This window comes from Lynx canadensis, chromosome C1 (genome assembly GCF_007474595.2).
Source record: "Lynx canadensis isolate LIC74 chromosome C1, mLynCan4.pri.v2, whole genome shotgun sequence".
Lineage (NCBI taxonomy): Eukaryota > Metazoa > Chordata > Mammalia > Carnivora > Felidae > Lynx > Lynx canadensis.
Window position 1 is genome coordinate 205957973 of NC_044310.1, and position 20589 is coordinate 205978561.

General features: G+C 42.9%; 1 protein-coding gene across 12 annotated transcripts in view; it reads left to right on the forward strand.

Annotated features, from left to right (window-relative positions):
* Window positions 1-20589, forward strand: part of MOGAT1 (monoacylglycerol O-acyltransferase 1) — a 69186-nt gene that overhangs the window by 23263 nt on the left and 25334 nt on the right. For 6 of the 12 annotated variants that reach the window (XM_030324155.1, XM_030324161.1, XM_030324167.1 and 3 more), the window contains one exon: window positions 10809-12745. The exons of 2 other annotated variants lie outside the window; for them this stretch is intronic. In XM_030324155.1, the coding sequence (XP_030180015.1) occupies window positions 10809-10963 (155 nt within the window). In that variant the 3' untranslated portion in view covers window positions 10964-12745. Of the gene's footprint in view, window positions 1-6526; window positions 7080-9737; window positions 9823-10808; window positions 12923-15350; window positions 16000-20589 lie in introns of those variants that run through there. 4 more of the 12 variants (XR_003970701.1, XR_003970700.1, XR_003970699.1 and 1 more) reach the window with 4 other exon arrangements.

Sequence of the window (20589 nt, forward strand, 5' to 3'; positions counted from 1 at the left end):
ATATTAGTTCAGTTCATCCTCAATCATCACTTCATCTTTAATTCTCTGACAGCTGTCTGGAGATGCTCAGATTATCCATCCTACACGTGTTCACGCATCTGTGGGCCTTCACTTCCCCATCGACGTTAGAGCATTCATTTCAGCGTCAACGATTCTCTAATACTAGCGAGAATTACTAACACTGCAAGGCTGTGTCTGTTAATATCCTACTAATTAAATCCTTTTAGAAGAAATATGTTCTCATTCAACCCAAAGTGCCATCATCAGGTCACAGTTACCCTCCGTGTATTTCTTACACCAAACCTCGCTAAACCACCAGGTTTCTCTGTGTCCTCCATCAAAACCCTCTTTCCTCTTTGCTGAGGGTCATTCAATGCTTACGAAAGGGAAGTTGGTGGTGGAATGAGTGAAATAGGTGATGAGGATTAAGGAGTTTACTTGCTGCGATGAGCACCGGGTGATATATCGAAGTGTTGAATCACTATATTGTACACCCAAAACTAATATTACACTGTAGGTTAACTAATATTACAGTGTAGGTTACACAGGACTAGAATTAAAATGAAAAAAGTAATATAAGAAGCTACCATAGGGGCGCCTGGGTGGCTCGGTCGGTTGAGCGTCCGACTTCGGCTCAGGTCATGATCTCACGGTCCGTGAGTTCGAGCCCCGCGTTGGGCTCTGTGCTGACAGCTCAGAGCCTGGAGCCTGTTTTGAATTCTGTGTCTCCCTCTCTCTCTGCCCCTCCTCTGTTCATGCTCTGTCTCTCTCTCTCTCAAAAATAAATAAACGTTAAAAAAAAAAATTAAAAAAAAGAAGCTACCATATATTTCCTTTATACATTTCAAAAATAGTATATAATTTATGTATTTTATGTTATTGTTGGTTTATCAAAATACAATAAAGCGTTCACAAAATCATGATTCGTTACATAAATAATGGAGAGAAACTGATTTAACTATCGCGTGCATCATAATAATCAGGAGGGATAATTGAAAGAAGTTTAGACTCTAAGAACAATGTGTAAAGGAGTGCAGTTCCTGGGAATTGTTTCTTTCCACAGTATAGAGCTCCAGGAGGCCCGCCGGGATTTTGTCTCACTGTTCCCTGCTGTATTCCCAGGGCACACAGAGTAGGAGCTCAAGACCCATTTGTAAACAAATCATTCTTCAGTTATGCCTGTCTGATGATACTTCTTAAGTTTTGTTTTTTGTTTTTTTTTTTTTTTAACGTTTATTTATTTTTGGGACAGAGAGAGACAGAGCATGAACGGGGGAGGGGCAGAGAGAGAGGGAGACACAGAATCGGAAACAGGCTCCAGGCTCCGAGCCATCAGCCCAGAGCCTGACGCGGGGCTCGAACTCACGGACCGCGAGATCGTGACCTGGCTGAAGTCGGACGCTTAACCGACTGCGCCACCCAGGCGCCCCACTTCTTAAGTTTTTAAATACCTAACACGTAGACGTTAAAAATTTTAAGGCAGGCTACTTTTAAATTCACGTTGTAGAGCCCGTGCGCGTAGTATGATGGGAAGTTGCATGTTTGGGCAAGAAAGCAAGAGACAAGGGAGGCTTGCCATTTAAAGGGGGAAATTTCATGTACCGTTGTATGTGTTGATTTTAATTTCTGTAAGTTTGTGTTGAAAAATTTCAAAGGTTCAGAAAAGTTTCATGAATAGTAAAATGAACTCCTGTGTGCCTTTCTCCCACACTTGTAACATTTTGCTACAGTGTTTCTCTCTCTAGTGGTCTAATACAGCACTGAACTTTCTGATAGGAGCTGAAATCATGACGTCTGCTTCTGTGTATCTCTTAAGAGCAAGATGATTCTCTTCTCTGATGTCAGTGCAATTTAGGAAATTGAATGTTGATCAAGGACCGTTAACCAGTGTACAGCCTATATTTCAAATTTCACCAATGGCCACAATCGTTGCCTTGTTAGCTGTGCCTTTTGGGGAATGGGGTGGGTCACGTGTCTTTTCCCCCAAACAGAATCATACGTCGCGTTGAATTTTCGCATCTCTTTAGCCTGCTTTAGGCTGGGATCATTTTTCAACTTGCCTTTGTCTTTATGACAGGAGCGATTTGGAGGAGTATAGGCCAGTGGTTTCTAGAATGTTCCTCACTGTGGGTTGGTATGGTCCGTCGTGGTTATATTCCAGTTACGCGTCTGTGGCAAGAATTCCACAGGAATGCTGGTGCGTCTTCCTCAGGACCTCGTGTATCAGGAAGCTGTTGATGTCAGTTTGTCCCACTGTTGGTGATACTCACTTTGATCACTTGAGTGGGGTGTTTGCCAGGTTTCTCTACCATAAAGATAAATTGCAGAGATTTGTCTACAGAAACCTTTATATGTTTACATACGTAAATATATCATGTATCTTAGATTTATATTTACAAATATAAAGACTTTTTCCTTTTCATTAACAAGTAACCTGGGGATAGTGTTACTTAGACACTGTAATTGTTCTGTTCATCAGACTTTACTTGGTGGCTTTCCTATCCGTTGATAATTCTTGCCTGAATCGATTATTGCAGTCATGATTGCAAACTGGTGGTTTTCCAGCTCTAGCATTCCTTCTATATTAATTAGTTGGCATTTACCATAAGGAAAAGTCCTCCTTCCTCCCAGTGTTAGATTATTTGAATTCTGGATACCCAGAGAGGCTTATCAGCTGTGTTTGCATGGGTCATGGGAAAGGCTCCCTTCCCATCTTGTGCAGCCCCATAACTTCCCCTGACTTTCTAGTTCTATTAATTCCTCAGCCTAAATTTTATTATGGATGTGATACAAGTGTTTGTTTCACTTTTTTAAAGTTAATTAATTTTTAAATTTGCATCCAAGTTAGTTAGTATATAGTGCAACAATGATTTCAAGAGTACATTCCTTAATGCCCCTTACCCATTTAGCCCATCCCTCCTCCCACAACCCTTTCAGCAATCCTCTGTTTGTTCTCTATATTTAAGAGTCTCTTATGTTTTGTCCCCCTCCCTGGTTTTAAATTATTTTTGCTTCCCTTCCCTTATGTTCATCTGCTTAGTATCTTCAAGTCCTCATATGAGGACTTTGAAGTCATATGATATTTGTCTCTCTCTTACTCATTTCGCTTAGCATAATACCCTCCAGTTCCATCCACATAGTTGCAAAAGGCAAGATTTCGTTCTTTTTGATTGCCGAGTAATACTCCATTGTGTGTGTGTGTGTGTGTGTGTGTGTGTGTGTGTGTGTGTGTATACACCACATCTTCTTTATCCATTCATCTGTCGATGGACATTTGGGCTCTTTTCATACTTTGGCTATTGTCGTTTGCACTGCTATAAACATTGGGGTGCATGTGCCCCTTTGAAACAGCACACCTGTATCCCTTGGATAAATACCTAGCAGAGTGCAATTGCTGGGTCATAGGGTAGTTCTATTTTTAATTTTTTGAGGAGCCTCCATAATGTTTTCCAGAGTGGCTGCACCAGTTTGCATTCCCACTAGCAGTGCAAGAGGGTTCCTCTTTCTCCACATCCTCGCCAACGTCTGTCGTTGCCTGAGTTGTTAATGTTAGCCGTTCTGACAGGTGTGAGGTGGTATCTCATTGTGGTTTTGATTTCTATTTCCCTGGTGATGAGTGATGTTGAGCATGTTTTCGTGTGTCTGTTCACATCTGGATGTCTTCTTTGGAGAAGTGCCTATTCGTGTCTTTTGCCCATTTCTTCACTGGATTATTTGTTTTATGGGTGTTGTGTTTGATAAGTTCTTTATAGATTTTGAATACTAACCCTTTATCTGATACGTCATTTGCAAATATCTTCTCCCATTCTGTCGGTTGCCTTTTAGTTTTGCCGATTGTTTCCTTAGCTGTGCAGAAGCTTTTTATTTTGATGAGGTCCCAGTACTTCATTTTTGCTGGCTTCCCTTGCCTCCAGAGACGTGTCGAGTGAGAAGTTGCTGTGGCTGAGGTCAAAGGGGTTTTTACCTGCTTTCTCCTCTAGGATTTTGATGGCTTCTTGTTTTACGTTTGGGTCTTTCATCCATTTTGAGTTTATTTTTGTGTATGATGTAAGAAAGTGGTCGGGTTCATTTTTTCTGCATGTCACTGTCCAGTTTTCCCAGCACCACTTGCTGAAGAGAGTGTCTTTATTCCATTGGATATTCTTTCCTGCTTTGTCAAAGATTAGTTGGCCATACGTTCGTGGGTCCATTTCTGGGTTTTCTATTCTGTTCCATTGATCTGAGTGTCTGTTTTGGTACCAGTACCATACTGTCTTGATGATTATAGCTTTGTAATACAGCTTGAAGTCTGAGATTGTGATGCCTCCAGCTTCAGTTTTCTTTTTCAAAATTGCTTTGGCTATTCGGGGTCTTTCCTGGTTCCATACAAATTTTAGGATTGTTTGTTCTAGCTCTTTGGAGAATGCTGGTGCTATTTTGATAGGGATTGCTGTTTCACTTTTATATTTACGGCAAAATGAAAAAAATATGATCACTGCCATTAAGAAATTGCTTCTTTCCATTGTGGGCCCAACGTGATGGCAGGCCCCAGCCACACAAAGAAATCAAAATGGACATTAAGAAGCCATTTGTCGTGCCTCAGCCACATGTACAGAAGCAAGTGATACGGTCTTGGGGTCTGATTCAGAGGGACTTAGGTGGTTTCATTTGTCTTCCCTGAGCCTCAGATTTTACAACTCTAAAGAGGAAACTGTTACAATTGTCCTGTCTTCTCCAAGGGTTATTCTGTGGATCAGATGACATTGTACGTGAGAAAGCACTTTGCGCACCCCCAGAATAGGAGAGTACGGGCTGATGTACAGCCCGGAGGGCTTCCTGACCAGACTGTTGAGTGCTATTAAACATGTTTCCATCTCTCTTTGTAAGTGTCCTTGCTGAAGTATTCGTTGAAATCAAATCATGAGGAAATTGACAAATTCAGATTGTGGGACATTCAGATTGTGTTAAACAACTGGCCTAGACTCTTCAAACATATTAATTTCCTGAAAGACCAAAAAGAGAGAGTACTCAAAGACACAGCAGCTGTCATGGATGGTTGTGGGGGGTAGGGGGTGGCAATCAGCTGTAAGGATATCCTGGAGACAGTTCATCAAGTTTGAATGTGAACTAAGTACAAAATAATTGTGTAGAGGTTAGATGTCTTGGGTATGAGAATGGTGTATTTAAAAAGGACAGCGTTCTTGGGGCGCCTGGGTGGCCCAGTCAGTTAAGCGTCCAACTTTGGCCCAGGTCATCGTCTCACGGTTCGTGAGTTCGAGCTCCGCGTCAGGCTCTGTGCTGACAGCTCGGAGACTGGAGTCTGCTTCGGATTCTGTGTCTCTTCTCTCTCTCTCTGCCCCTCCCTAGCTCATGCTTGCTCTCTGTGTCAAAAATAAATAAACTTAAAAAAAATAAGTAAATATAAAATAAAATAAAATAAAATAAAATAAAATAAAATAAAATAAAATGGACAGTGTTCTTGAGGCGCCTGGGTGGTTCAGTCTGTGAAGCGTCTGGCTCTTGATTTCAGCTCAGGTTATGATCTCACGGTTTGTGGCATCGAGCCCTGCATCAGGCTGTGTGCTGACAGCACAGAGCCTTTTTGGGATTCTCTGTCTCCCTCTTTCTTTCTGCCCCTCCCACTCACTCTCTCTCTCTCTCTCTCAAAAATAAATAATAAACATTAAAAAAGAAGACCAGTGTTGTTGTACTTAAGAACCACATGCCAAAATGTTTAGGGATGATAATACAATCGAACCATTGATGTCTACAACTTACTTTCAAATGGGTCTACAAAAATAAAAATAATACACATGTATATCTGCGCGCGCACACGTGGGTAGCCGCGCTTGTGCACAAAATGTTCAAAGCTGATGAGTCTAGAAGAGTACTCAGGTGCTTATTGTATCATTCTTGCTATAGATGGGGAAAGGAGTGTACTTTAATAAAATAAAACTGGTTTGAACCCATTTGACAAAAGTAGTGCATTATGTTTCATGTCATGATTATATCCTGATGAGGAAAAAAAAAAAGCACGATAAGGGATTCTCTGAAATACAAAGAAAGGAAGGGGAGCCTAATTTAAATTTAAATGTCAAGTAGGGGTTTAAAGAGATAATGTTAAGGGGATTAGTGTGGTGCCCAGTGTAACACAGTAAGTGTTTAATGAATGTTCTTGAGTATGTGTGTGTGTGTGTGTGTGTGTATGTGTGTGTACACATACACACACACACACACGCATGCTCTTTCCTCACGTCAGGCATATTATTTGAGCCTCCACCATAAGCCAGAGTTTCAATAAACCCAGGTTTCGTGGGCACCCACATGTTGACCCTTTGCAACCCCCTCTGCCAACAGCCTAGCCTTTCTCTAGGGTCCAGCTGTGTAGCAGCCCAAGAAAGAGCAATTCCTGTGTGAGATCAGTCGAGAGATCAACTCTGTGGAATTTTCAGAATTAAAGAAAAACAGCAAAGATTTCTTGTTGCCAAAGATCTACTCTTGGTCTCAGTGAGAAGAAAATAATGCCCATTTCCAAACTCCTCTCTAGCTGCCTATGCAACGGCTCATGAAGCTGCTCATTCCCCATCTGAGGTCAATACGACACGACACCATAGAAACGAGGCAAGGCTGCTTGCTGTGTGAGGCCGTGAGCGCGTAGCTCAGCTCGAATTGCTGGATGGGACTGGGAAATGGAACACACGAGCGGCCAGCTCTAAAAAGCACCGGAACGTGAACAGGAGCTATGATTCCCGACTCTACCACCAGGAGAGATGTTGGCTGATTTTTTCCAGGGCAAGGAGTTTCATGTCTGAGAGCAGCCATTTTTTTTCCCCTTTGTGTTGTCAAAAGAGAGTAACAGGGCAGTTTGCAGCTAACATAGGCTTAGCTTTGTTTTCTTCCTCTGAGTGATAAAAATCTTTTTTGTGGAGACCGAGGATTCTGGTCTTCCGGGGCTCTGGGGACTCTTCTCAGATTTGCATGGTTTTGTTTTGTCACCTCTGTCTTTACCCCTCAAGAAGTAATTGAGAGGGGGCGCCTGGTGGCTCAATCAGTTGAGCGTCCGACTTCAGTTCAGGTCATGATCTCGCAGTCCTCAAGTTCGAGCCCCACGTTGGGCTCTGTGCTGACAGCTCAGAGCCTGGAGCCTGTTTCGGATTCTGTGTGTGTATCTCTCTCTCTGACCCTCCCCCATTCATGCTCTGTCTCTCTCTGTCTCAAAAATAAATAAACGTTAAAAAAATTTAAAAAAGTAATTGAGAAAGATTTCTTGCTCCCCGGTCCAGTTTTGGTAATGAGGGACAGGGGCACCAGCTTTATATTTTTAATTCCTGTTTTGTTGGTTTTTTTTAAATATAGTTTTGAAATTTCCAGTACCTCAGTTTCCCTACACATAAACAAGAGAAAGGCAAGGAGGAAGCTGTCCATCTCACACTTTAAAAAATTTTTTTTCAACGTTTATTTATTTTTGGGACAGAGAGAGACAGAGCATGAACGGGGGAGGGGCAGAGAGAGAGGGAGACGCAGAATCGGAAACAGGCTCCAGGCTCTGAGCCATCAGCCCAGAGCCTGACGCGGGGCTCGAACTCCCGGACCGCGAGATTGTGACCTGGCTGAAGTTGGACGCTTAACCGACTGCGCCACCCAGGTGCCCCGCCATCTCACACTTTAAAAGGGGAAAGTCTTATGATGAATTTAATATCTATGGGCATGTTTGAGCTTTCTGGAAGAGCCACCTGAAATATACAAACAACCATGAATAAGAAAAGAACAGGATTGAAATTATCTGTAGGAAAACTCGTAGGAAATAAGAATTGATTAATAATTCAGAATGCATGAGTCTTTTTTTTAAATGTTTGTTTATTTTTGAGAGAGAGTGGGGGAGGGGCAAAAAGAGAAGGAGAGAGAGTCCCAAGCAGGCTCCATACTGTCAGTGCGGACCCTGACACGGGGCTCGATCTTACGACCATGAGATCATGACCTGAGCCAAAATCTAGAGTCAGATGCTCAATCGACTGAGCCACCCAGGTGCCCAGAATTCATGAATTAAAAAAAAATTTTTTTTATAAACTTTTTTTTTAACATTTTTATCCATTTTTGAGAGACAGAGACAGGCTGTGAGCGGGGGAGGGGCAGAGAGAGAGGGAGGGAGACACAGAATCTGAAGCAGGCTCCGGACTCCGAGCTGTCAGCACAGAGCCTGATGCGGGGCCCGAATTCATAAACTGTGAGATCATGACTTGAGCTGAAGTCGGATGCTCAACCGACTGAGCCACCCAGGTGCCCCTAAATTTTTTTTTAATGTTTATTTATTTTTGAGAGAGAGAGAGAGAGAGAGAGAGAGACAGAGTGCAAGCAGGGGTGGGGCAGAGAGGGAGGGAGACACAGAATCCAAAGAAGGCTCCAGGCTCTGAGCTGTCAGCGCAGAGCCTGATGTGGGGCCTGAACTCATGAACCGTGAGATCATGACCTGAGCCGACATTGGACGCTTCACTGACTGAGCCACCTGGGTGCCCCAGAATTCATGAATTTTATTTAAAGTAATCTGGGAACAACATCTTCTTAGATCACTGTGCCTCTTTCTAAGTCCCCGGCCCCCCGACTTCCACCTCAAATAATCGTACGTACTTGACCTCTCTTGGGATTAATTTCACTTAACAGAAGCTATTTCTATAAAACTGTACATTTGCTAGTAGATTGGCAACGGCTAGTAGATTCTCAAGTCACCTGCAGATTTCTCAATTTTTTCCTGAAACAAAAAGGTCAGAGTTAGAAGTAAGTTTCAAGATCATTGAGTTCTACTTTTTTATCCTATACATGTGAAAATTACGGCCAGGGAGGAAGTTACTCGGTAGCTCGGTGCGCTTGGTAGTCTAGTGTTTTCTGTGCAGCCCCAGCTCCTCTTCCACCCCACTACCACGTTAGCCTTCTCCTCAGTCGTATTTCCAACCACAACTGACAGTAAGAGAGTTCCAGTTTGTCATGTGGAATGACAAAGGACTGATGTCTACTCTATGTAAATTTGACATCCAGGCTCTCAGAACTGTATGTGAGATTCCTGAGGCTATATCTGCTTAAAAACTTAGCAATGTAAGAATATTAATACTGCAGTAAGGTGATATGATATGTATCTACTATATATGTCTCCTTATTGCACCATTAGATAGATAGATGATAGATAGATTGGTAGGTAGCTAGATAGCTAGATAGCTAGAGAGATAGATAAAGTGATAGAGGTATCTTCTTAATAATACATTTCGTCCTATGTGTGTGTGTATCACTACCTTCTCTGCACCTCCTTACCTCCCGTACTGATTTTATTACTTCCTTCTTTCTCTGTGACTTAACATTTGCTTGGTTTTCTCTTAACTCACCCACCACCTGTTACTGACATGGGTTTGAACCTTGGGTGTACCACGGAATGACTTAGGGTAGACCAAAGGAAACCTCCTGTGTCCCCTCTGAGTTCCATTCTATTACCCATGGCCCCACTTGACCTCATGCCCAAGTTGCTCCTGGGTCATAAGAACCTCTTTGCCACGGGTCACGGAACATCCTGTAGGTTTTCAACTCTTGGCATCAGTAAGCTGCATTAGGCCAGCAGGGGGAGCAGTGAGCAGCAGGGAAAGACCCAGGAAAGCAGGTGCCAAAGCCACGTGTATCTTGTAGTTTCTAAAAATCTGAGACAACTCTAGACACCTTTTGAAATATGTAGAGAAGTTGACAGGTTAAAAAAATAATTAGTTCAGTTTTAATTACAGGTAAAACAACTGCATTCTCATTGTAGAAAATTCCTACAATACAGTTAAAGTGAACACTACCCCATCTCTACCTTCTTCCCTAGAGGTAATGGTTATCAGTCTCTCTTTCCAGGCTCTTTTAAAGTTTATTTTTATTTATTGTGTGTGTGAGAGAGAGAGAGAGAATACTAGAGAGGCAGAGAGAGAGGGGGAGAGAGAGAATCCCAAGCGGTGCTTGAACCCACAAACTGAATTCATGACCTGAGCCAAAAATCAAGAGTCAGACACTTAACCAACTGAGCCACCAGGCACCCCTCAATTTTTTAATACACTAAAGCTTATAATGCACCTAGAAATATAAATGTTTTTTCATAAATGGGATCATACTGTATTATTTTACAATTCTTTTCCCACTTCATACATTTTAGACCTCAGTGTGTGTGTGCGCGCGTGTGTGTGTGTGTGCATACACATATAATTTCATTTTGTTTAAAGATTGCTGCCTAGGATTCTGTTGAGGGACTGTTCTGTGGCTTATTTAATAATTTTTCTACTGAGACTTTGGGTTGGTTTTGTTTTCGACTCTTAACAAACAGTGAGAGTCTTGTGATGATGTGTGTTTTCTAGTACAGATTCTTGGCTCTGAAGATATACATTCTTCAGATTTTTTAGGATGACATTAAAAAGAGAGTAAAGAGCGGATGCCTCATGACTCAAGACTTCACCATCGGTCACAATAGGGTCCTGTGGCCTGGCTGTCAGCTGTACCAGAGGGAGAATGCTAGTGACATACACACACAGCTATGTCCTCTTACTTCACAGCTGTGGTCAGCACAGTGGCTCATTTGACTCAGAGTCAAAGCCACCAGGGTACCTAACACTGCAGCAATCGCTGAGAAGGAAAGTTCTTTATTTGTCATCGAATAGGATGGTGTGACCACTGTAGGCAGCCAGTAAAATGCACAAGGGATTGGAGTGAGCACGCCTGACAGATTCTGATTGGCAGATCTTTCCAGAGCCATCCTTTAGAGGCAGCGTTTGTGACGGAGTGGTTTTGGTTTCTCCTGTCTGATACGTTCTCTGTTTTTGTAGTTGGCCGTCCAATCCCCGTTCATCAGACTCTGCACCCAACCACGGAACAGATTGAGGAGTTACATCACACCTATATGGAGGAGCTAAAGAAATTATTTGAGGCGCACAAGAGGAAATATGGTATTCCAGAGCACGAAACTCTCATTTTTAAATAACTGTACGCTTAGAAGGCACACCAGAGGATGCGAGAACATCCCATTGGAGAATACATATTTTAAATAAGGATGTTCTTCTTTGACTATGGAGTCCAATGTGCAACTGGAAAATATTCTTTATGGTGACAGATGTTGGTGAGTGTCCATGGGCAATAAAAATACAGCAGGTGACTACAGGAGAAGGGTGGAGAAGACTATAACCCTTCTAATCATCCTCCTCGTTTAGGAAGGGCCAGTCATTTTGCAGGTGAAGAAAAGGTTTAGAATTATTCATGTGCTCAAGAAAAAAAATATGACAGCTTCAAAAAACAATTAGACCCTTTTACTAAACATCACAATAATTTAAGGTAGTGTTTTCACTAAGTATGACAGCTGTTGTTTACCGCAGCTGGAGCAGTTAGGAGACCATGTGTGAAATAATTTTCCATACAGAGCTAGAGGAGATCTTTTTTTTTTTTTTTCTGCTTGAACAGACCATTTTTGGGTGAATAATGTTACTTTTCAGGCTTAGATAATTTGATCCCTTTAGGTCATGTCAACCAACACATTCTTATACAATAGTGCAGAATTTTTATGCGGTGGGTGAGAGCGTGTCTCTTTATTTCTATTCATGCTCGGAAACATTCATGCTTGTCATTTGCTTCGAAGCATGTGCATTTGCTCTGGACAAGGAGGTCTTTTGGGACACATGCTTTACAGAACATTGAAATTCCGAAAGGTTTTCGTGGTCGTAGAAATGATTTGAATTCTCTTCCCAAATAGCCTCTTTGAGGAAGACCAGCTATGAAAGAAAGCGCCCTCTCTGGTTGTCGTGTGTCCAGTTACAACCGTCTGGTCCGGAAGAGAGGCAACCCCGTGCCTCCTATTCACTGATACCTCCCTAGTGCCTGGGCCGGGCACAAAATAAGTACTTGTTTAGTGAATATATTTACGGATGAGCCCACAAAGGTGAAGAGTTTTTAAAGCTGCACCGTAGGATGAACGTATTTTAAGAAAAGACCCAGTTTCAGAAGGAGAGAATGTGCGGGGTCTGATTGTCTCATGCCAGTAACAGACGAGACCGCAGGCTAGCTTATAAGATGCAAGTGAAAAGGAGGTTTCTGATCATTAGGCACTAAAAGTTAAGTAAAGTATTCGGTAAATAAATGAGAAGAATGTCTAGTTTCCAAATGATCTCCGTTGCTATATGTTGCTTCTTTACCCCTTGTGCTCTGGGTATTTGGGGGCAACTTCTTGGAGTTGTTCTAACTTACTAGTAATATATCTTCAGGCCTCTAATTTTTCAAACATGAAGCCTGGGCTGGAGCCTGGACTGAGTTCAGCATCAGCCAAACAAAATCATGCTGGGTAATGTCTTGACTAGGAAAGCATTTCACACAGGAAAAAATGAACATGCCTCTGGCTTCATACTGGTTGAACAATCCAGGAGTCCACTGACCCATGGCCTTGAAATTAGATCAATTTTTTGTCAAAGCAGGGAATAGGGCACAACCTATTTTTAACAGATGCACCAAACTCGACTATAAATCCTTTTTGGTATTACTCGACACCAACAAAGTATAAAAGGAGCACCATTTACAGAAAATGACACCCCAGCTGGTCATGGGTCGGTCTTTCAGAATGCCATGACGACTAGAGACCTTTATTATAAAGTCTGTGAATTTCGTCCCTTTAGAGAAGTTCATTAAAGTCTCTGTGATTTCACAAAACTATGACTTTTAATCTCATACTTGGTCCTGGGAGGCCAAGCTGACCCTGACATCAGCTGGATCATACAATAAAGCAAAGTTAAAGCCCATAGGTAGTAAAGCAAAGGCACTGAAAAATGAGCAAAGTTCCCCTCTGACGAATTTGCTAGAATTTTGCCATTTCAAAACCCTAGGCACCAGCAAACTTCCATTCTGGCGTCCATAAAATCTTATTTTTAGATACATTTTAGGGGTTTTATCTCTTTCTTCCTTTCTTTCCTTCCTTCCTTCCTTCCTTCCTTCCTTCCTTCCTTCCTTCCTTCCTTCCCTCTTTCTCTAGAGGTCATAATCTAGCCAGAAGTCCATTCATAAACCCAAAGCATGGTTGTAAGCCCCATATAGTCCTACAGATTGCAAGTGAAGGTTTGGACACGAACTTTTGCTACAGCACAATTGTGGGCTATATCTTGTACTCACTAATATGGTTTGACACAGAGTGCCTCTATTTTAAAGATTCTCGTCTACTCTGCAACTGTACCTAATGTTTAAACAGCAAAGCAAAAAATAACAACAACAAAGATAACCCCAGGACCCAGTAAGAGAAACTGACCTAATTGCCTTGAGAAAATGTACATTTGTGCTATTTGACCTAGACATTTCTTTGTCCTGTTTCTCTTGCACACTGGGCACCAGCTGAGTCATTTGCTTTGTCTTACAGTTAGAACTGTTGAAATTATCTAGATCTGGTTAAGTCTGTTGTGCTCACATTGAAGATTACAGCTCCAGTGCTTAGAAAGGCCAGCCAGTTTTGCTGTGTCCCAAGGGGAACCAGGACAAGGGAGGCTACATGATTTATGAAAACCCTTCACTAGAACCCTGGAAACAATCAAAGTATATATACTTCAGGGATGAAGGGTGAGCCTTTATTGTATGCATAGCATTTTTAAAAAATACTTTTTAACATTTATTCATTTTTGAGAGACAGAAAGAGTGCAATCAGGGGAGGGGCAGAGAGAGAGGGAGACACAGAATCCGAAGCAGGCTCCAGGCTCCGAGCTGTCAGCACAGAGCCCCATGTGGGGCTTGAACTCAGGGACTGTGAGATCATGACCTGAGCTGAAGTCAGACGCTTACCCGACTGAGTTGCCCAGGTGCTCCATATGCATAGCATTAAAAGCAGAATCCCTGTTTTCAGTAGAAGGTACGCTTTGGTCATGGGAAATACAGAAAGATGTAACCTCACATCTCTTCCAAACTACCTCACCCGCAATGCAAATGGCCAAAGTACATGATACATCTGAAAACAAGTTTGGGGTCTATTTACTCTGTCTCCTTTTCCTTTGACAGGAAACAGTATTGATGGGATTTGTTGATTGTTTTTGGTTTTTTTTCCCCCCCCAGTAGCCCAAGGATAAGCCAGTTCTTAAACTGTATTTATATATATATTTTTTTAAGCTAAGCGATAAGATGTCTATTTCTGGGGCTGGGAGAGTTACCTCAAATAGAATTTGTGTATCTTATGAAAGGAAAAAAACAAGGCAACTTCTACATAGCCAATCACTCGGTCCAGTCTCTCTGGGCTGGCAAATACAGAAGCAGTTTTTTATATTTAAAAAAAACCAAGGGATTTGTCTAACACCTTATATTTCAGTAATGTTCATTAATCCCTCCCAGACACCCATTGCTTAGTGCCTTAATACCGCATATGAAGGAGAAGGTCTGTCCCAAACCCTAGTTTACTCATGGAATGATGGGTTCCTCAGTAGCAGAGTCTGTGTCCTGTGAGTGTCGTGATCCTGGCGCCCACAGAGCAGGCTGGCCGCACTTTCTCGAATGCTTGTGGTGCCACCTATGTCATAGGAGCCAGGCTTTGGAGCCAGAAGGGGCTTTGCAGTCTGCGGGTTATTCCTTCTACAGATGAAGCAGCTGAACCCCAGTGGCTTCGTGCGTGTTGGAACCATGTTCGTGTTACTCTTCTCTGGTGGAGCAGGAGGTAGCACTCGTCCGTCATCGTTGATGAATAAACCCGTGCACCCTCTTGTAGAACAGAGGTGTCAAAACATAGAGTTGGGATGAAAAATACTCGTAAAGCAAGGGATTTAGCCACTCCGAAGCGAGCTCTGTCTTATTGGGACCTAGAGCATGTTTCTTTTGTGAGACCGGCACACCGCATTGTTGATTTTTCCCTTTTTGCAAGAGCTATTTTGGTGATGTGCTCTGGGTGACATCCAAGTTTTCAACGACAAGCCGAGCCACAAGAGCCTTCGGTAGTGAGCAGCAGGCTAAGGCAAGGGGCTTTATGCCCAGGATGAGTGACAGACCCCACAAAGGATCCTGTCTCTTGGTCATGTTGTGACCGTTAAGACAGGTCGGAGCAGAAGTGGAAGAGGACTGTGGTCACCTCAGTGACAGCCTCAGAGCCCCAAGCCCCTTCTGGCTGTGGCTTCATCCAGCTGGGTTGTTAGAGCTGCCTTTTTTCTTTCTTTCTTTCTTTCTTTCTTTCTTTCTTTCTTTCTTTCTTTCTTTCCTTCTTTCCTTCTTTCCTTCTTTCCTTCTTTCCTTCTTTCCTTCTTTCCTTCTTTCTTTCAAGGCTCTTAGATTCTGATTAAGAATTTTCTTAGGCCCTCTTGAGAATAAAGATAAATCTGACCGTCTTGTATTCCCAAGGGCTGTACAATTCTCCCCCTGTCTATTTCCAGACCAACGTGGAGCTTCCTGGTCGGATTCCATCTGTCCAGTCTGGGGAATGGTCACGTGGAAACAACCAGCAAACACAACTGTGCTATTCTTTTTTACCTTCCAGACTTCGATTTCAAATAACCCTTTAGCCTCTGGGTCTCCACTAACTGGCGGGGTGACCTGGGCCCCTTCCTTCCTGTTAGGAGTGAATGATCTCCAAGGCTCCCTCTGGCTCTGTCTCTATGGTGGGTGTCTGCCTGTTCTGTCATGGTAATGACATCTGGTGGGAGGTGCAGACTTATCTGTAGACTTCTTTTTCCTCTGCCATCCTCACTGTGGACATGCAGAGAGTTCAAATGATGGTCTCCTTTCGTAGTATACGTAAAACATAAATTGCTACGGAAGTTTCTCCAGCATCACAGTGACCTTCAGTCATGGTGTTTCCACAAAACAGTTGAATTCTCTAAATAAAAATCGGAGACATTTTTCTAAGAGATTTCCTCCTTTACACACTTGAAAACTGTGAAATAACAGTTTATTCCTTGTTAAAATCTTTATAGGAGATGGTGGGCTTTTAGATTTTCTACACCGTACGTGTTTGCTGTGTGCTTTTTAAAAGCTCTTGGTTGATAAAGTTGTGACCAATAAATGTGTTTTATGCCCAAGCTGTAAATGTGTGGGTGTGGTGTTTTATCTGAGTAGAATGGACTCTCTTTCCACGCCTTGCCAACGCTGAATTCACTTGGACTTGAGGACGGATACAGGCAAGGGAACTGCAGCAGAATCGTGAGCACTGCAGATTCTCATACTGAAGAGCCTCGCCTTTTAGATGCCCTGCATGAGAGACAAGACAAAACAGAAGGCAGGGGCAGAGCTGAACGAAAAGCACAGATGTGCCGGATGAAATAAAAGCAGAGAACAGGAAGAGGAAACAAGACAGGAAGCTGCCGTGGTCCAAATAAGAGTGAAACTTGTTAGTTACAGAAATGTTCAAAAACTGGTAGAAAAATTGATAGATTCCAAATCAAAGGAATCATTGCTATGGGTACGGGGTTTCTTTTTGGGTGATGAAATGTTTTAAAATTCAACTATGGTGATGGCGGCACAACTCTGCAGATACACTAAAAACGCCTACACGCCTCTCTTCAAGTGGGTGGATTTTACGATATGTGAGTTATACCTCAATAAAGCTGTTTTATACACACGAGTCGGTCATCCGCTTGGCAAAATAAGGGAAGAAGCAAAAAACTAAATTCCTTTTTTTGTGTGTGTCAGCAGTAAAATCGCCTCCCTTTGATGTCAGCATTTTGGATGACAGAGCTTTCGCCTTGATTTTTGAGACCTGGTGGTGTGTCCGGTGTTATCAAAACAGGTGTTTTCAATACTCTTAAAATATTTTCTCGGATAAAGAACATGCTGGTTTATTATTGTGTAAAAACACTGCTTGACTTTAACTTTTCCCAGTATTTTATTAATACTGTGGCTAATAATAAATACTGTCGTATAAAACCCATCAACATTTATTGACCACCTACAATGTACCAGATACAGAGCTAGGAGAGTTTATGTACATTAGGACATTTAACTCTTAAAATAGCCGTGTGAGATCAGTACTATTTTTGTCCCATAAAAAAATTGGGGTTAAGAGGGGCTAAGAACTTTGCTTGAGGCAACCCTCATGTTGGGGGTGGAGCTCAGATAGGATGCCGGGTCCTCTGGCCAGAGCCCATGCTTTGGATGTAGGGCTCAGGAGCCCTGGGGCGTCCACCATCCCCATCACTAACTTGTGTGACTTTGGGTAAGTGACCTTATACTCTTCACCTATGGAAGGAAAAGGTGGGACATGATTACTAAGATTCTTGGTGGGTCCCTCTACTGGTGATTCTTTTCGCAAGCCGTCTACATTTCTGAATGCCGCACCCCCACACCCCCACCACAATCCACCCACACATAGACCCAATAGACACAGGGGCCATTCTCAGCACTGAATCAATCGTGAGCACCAATTGTGAGATGGCAAAATGTTGTGGCCGCCATTAGCAGGACAGAGTAAGAAAGTTTCATTAAGTGGACCAATATTTGTGGTCCAAGTTAAACATTTAAAATGTTATATTAAGAACACCTATTTAGCTGAAAGGCTTGATTTTTTTCCTTTTTTTGGTAGCTGTTACTGCATGGGGCACTAGTTGGGGGAAAGGTCGTTTCTCCCAACCATGTATTTTTTTTTTAATGTTTTATTTATTTTTGACAGAGAGAGAGAGACAGAGCATGAGCAGGGGAGGGGCAGAGAGAGAGGGAGACACAGAATCCGAAGCAGGCTCTGGGCTCTGAGCTGTCAGCACAGAGCCCGACGCGGGGCTCGAACTCACAGACTGCAAGATCATGACCTGAGCCGAAGTCGGACGCTCAACTGACTGAGCCACCCAGGCGCCCCAACCATGTATTTTTTTAAGTTCATTTTATTTCTCACATGTGTATATGTATATGTGTGTTTGCAAGCACCTTTTAAAATTTTTCATCATGAAATTGCCACATGTTCCAAATTTAAGAAGAAATGTCTCCGGTTTGATGTCTCCTTCCCTGCCTTCTCCAGCCCATCAGCAACATCTTTAAAAACTCCAGAGAGAAAGGCAATTTGATCTTTAGTTTGGCCTGGCATTGACATTTTATGTGTGATGCTAAAATAATGGGAGGCTGTCATCTATCTTACATTGGTTGACTCTATAAGAGTGGGATCATATAATTTGTCATCTGAAATTCACTTAATTTTAAAATAACATTGAATTCCTAAACATAGAATGTTAAGTCATATTAAATAATTTCAGTGGGATTTGCAGAAGGGTTTATATATTATGTACATAAATAGAGACATTGATGGGGAGATACATAGTCATTACTGTTATTGAAATAATACCCAAATCAAGGGAGATTTAAATCACTGGGAATAAAAGCAAATGTGATTCATTTGGGAACTGGCTATACTTTTACGGACGAGTTTGGTTTATATTTTGAATAGTAGGTAGGTGATTGAACTCAGTGCCATCATTATGACAAATAAACGCAGGAGACGGGACATACGTTTCTGTAGCAAGCCGCCTACCGTGTCAAACTGAGACACAAGCATAGCCAGGCCTTCAAAGCAGTTCCAAAGGAAGCAGAGGGCAAAGTTAAATTGCAAGAAGCAACTAAGGACCTCTTGCTGTCTGTCAGAGGTAAGGTCAAGGACAACAGAAGTAGGGAAACGTTGAAAAGGAAGGGAGGACGCTGGGAGGAGGAACAGCCCCAGGGAAGAGACAGACATCTTACCATCATACCCTTCCCGTTAAAGGAACGTTCACACTCTACTCCATGGTGTGTCCCTGTCCCAGAGGGTCTTCTTCTCAGTAACAGATGACAGGAACGCATCTGGTGTAACAGATGACAGGAACGCATCTGGTGCTGCCTAAGAGAGGTGTTATCTCGGAAATGGTATTCCTTGGGAGGAAGGTCACGTCCTCTTGTTGGCCCCTGGCTGGTGATGTGAAGGAGTGATTCCTGCGTGAACAGCCCACACGTTCTTAGCCCTACCAGGCCACTATGATTAGGACCTTTGCCATTGCCTGATTACTGTCATGACTCCACTCTGACCTAGTCAGCTAGACAGTTGCAGATCTTAGCTGAAAATCATGGGAGACCCTGAAAGCCCTCTCTACCCCCATCGCTATGCCAAGTTGACAGATGATACGATAGCAATGACTCCAAAGATCAAATAGGCAAATGAAAACAGAATGGTAAAGTCGCGTTTGTTCAAATCTCCATAGGCATTGGGATCTTTACAACTGTTTCCACTATTACTGTTGAGAGTTCCGTGAACCAAACCATCAGGATGATTTGGCCACAGAGCGGAGTTTAGATGTTTAGATGACAGAGTTTATGCAAAGCAGCGTGCCCTACTGGTCAATTGTGGCCAGAGAAAATGCTTTTCATAAGGAACTGTTGACATTGAACTTTTGAATCGCTCTGAAGCTGTTACCACATCCTTTTGGCCTGGCTCTGTTGCAGGGTTTATTTCCTTTTCCACATCTTGATAGGCTTAGAAACCGCCCCGGGGCCATTATTTCAAAGGAGAAATTTCTCTTCCATCCTGCCCGTGATTTCTCTTTGCTCTGGGCTCTAGTTTTTGTGAAACAGGGATGCAGTGGCTTCAGTCTGATCCTCTATCTGGGGTATGTAATGTGTTTTCTGCTAATTCGCAGAGTTCCATCACGGATAGTCTCTGCCAGGATTATTTGGCAAGAGTCCACTGAAGAATTACTTTCAGCTTTGTTTGTGGTTACTAGATTCCATTGGAATTTCCTGCATTTCCCAGTGATTCAAAGATTCTCATGGAGGGGTGGAGGCTGGGGCCGCAAGGTGTGTTTCTGCCAGTAAATGCAAGAAGCCCGGGTGCTGCGTGGAGGTAGAGGTTCAGGGCCCGGTTCTTCTGAACATCTTCCCAGTTAATTGGACGATCTTGACCAAGCACTGACTTGGTGAAAAGCACCAAGGCGCGGGACCCGTGTGCTCCCCTCTCTGGGCCCATAATTAGAGAACTATCTCATTGGAGAGAGAGGGAAGCAAGTGTCTCCAGAGCAGCACCAGTCCGGAGCTTTGGCCCTAGACTTGCCTGGCTTTAGCAGTGAAAGCTCCCGTCCTGGGAAGCCCCCCTCAGTCACAGGCAAAGTGGGACACCGTGGGCGGGAAGGCAGAATACTTCACGGCCCTGGTGTTGAGGGCACAGCTAGCCGTTCTGTCCACCTTTGGGAGGGACAACAGGGAGGCATTTTGTTTAAAAAATGCTCCAGGGCCACCTGGGGCTCAGTCAGTTAAGCGTCTGACTTCGACTCGGGTCGTGATCTCATGGTTCGTGAGTTCGAGCCTCACATCGGGCTCTCTGCTGTCAGTACAGAGCCTGCTTCGGATCCTCTGTCCCCGCTCTCTCTCTCTCTGCCCTTCCCCCACTCTCTCTTTCTCTCTCTCTCAAAAATAAACATTAAAAAAAATTGTTTTAAATGCTTCAGAGATTAGCTTTTAAACTAATTTTTGGAAAATGAATCTCCAACTTAGCTGTGTATCCTATGATACTCTGAAATTTCTCAGTCTCTGTATGTTCAATGTGAATGATGGTCTTAAAGGTTCTGGAAGGTCTCTGTACCTTTGAGTGGGATTTTGTTGTGAGTTCTTCTTAATGCACTGTCTTGTTTGAGTGGCCTCAAAATTAACGACAGTGAATATTCCCGA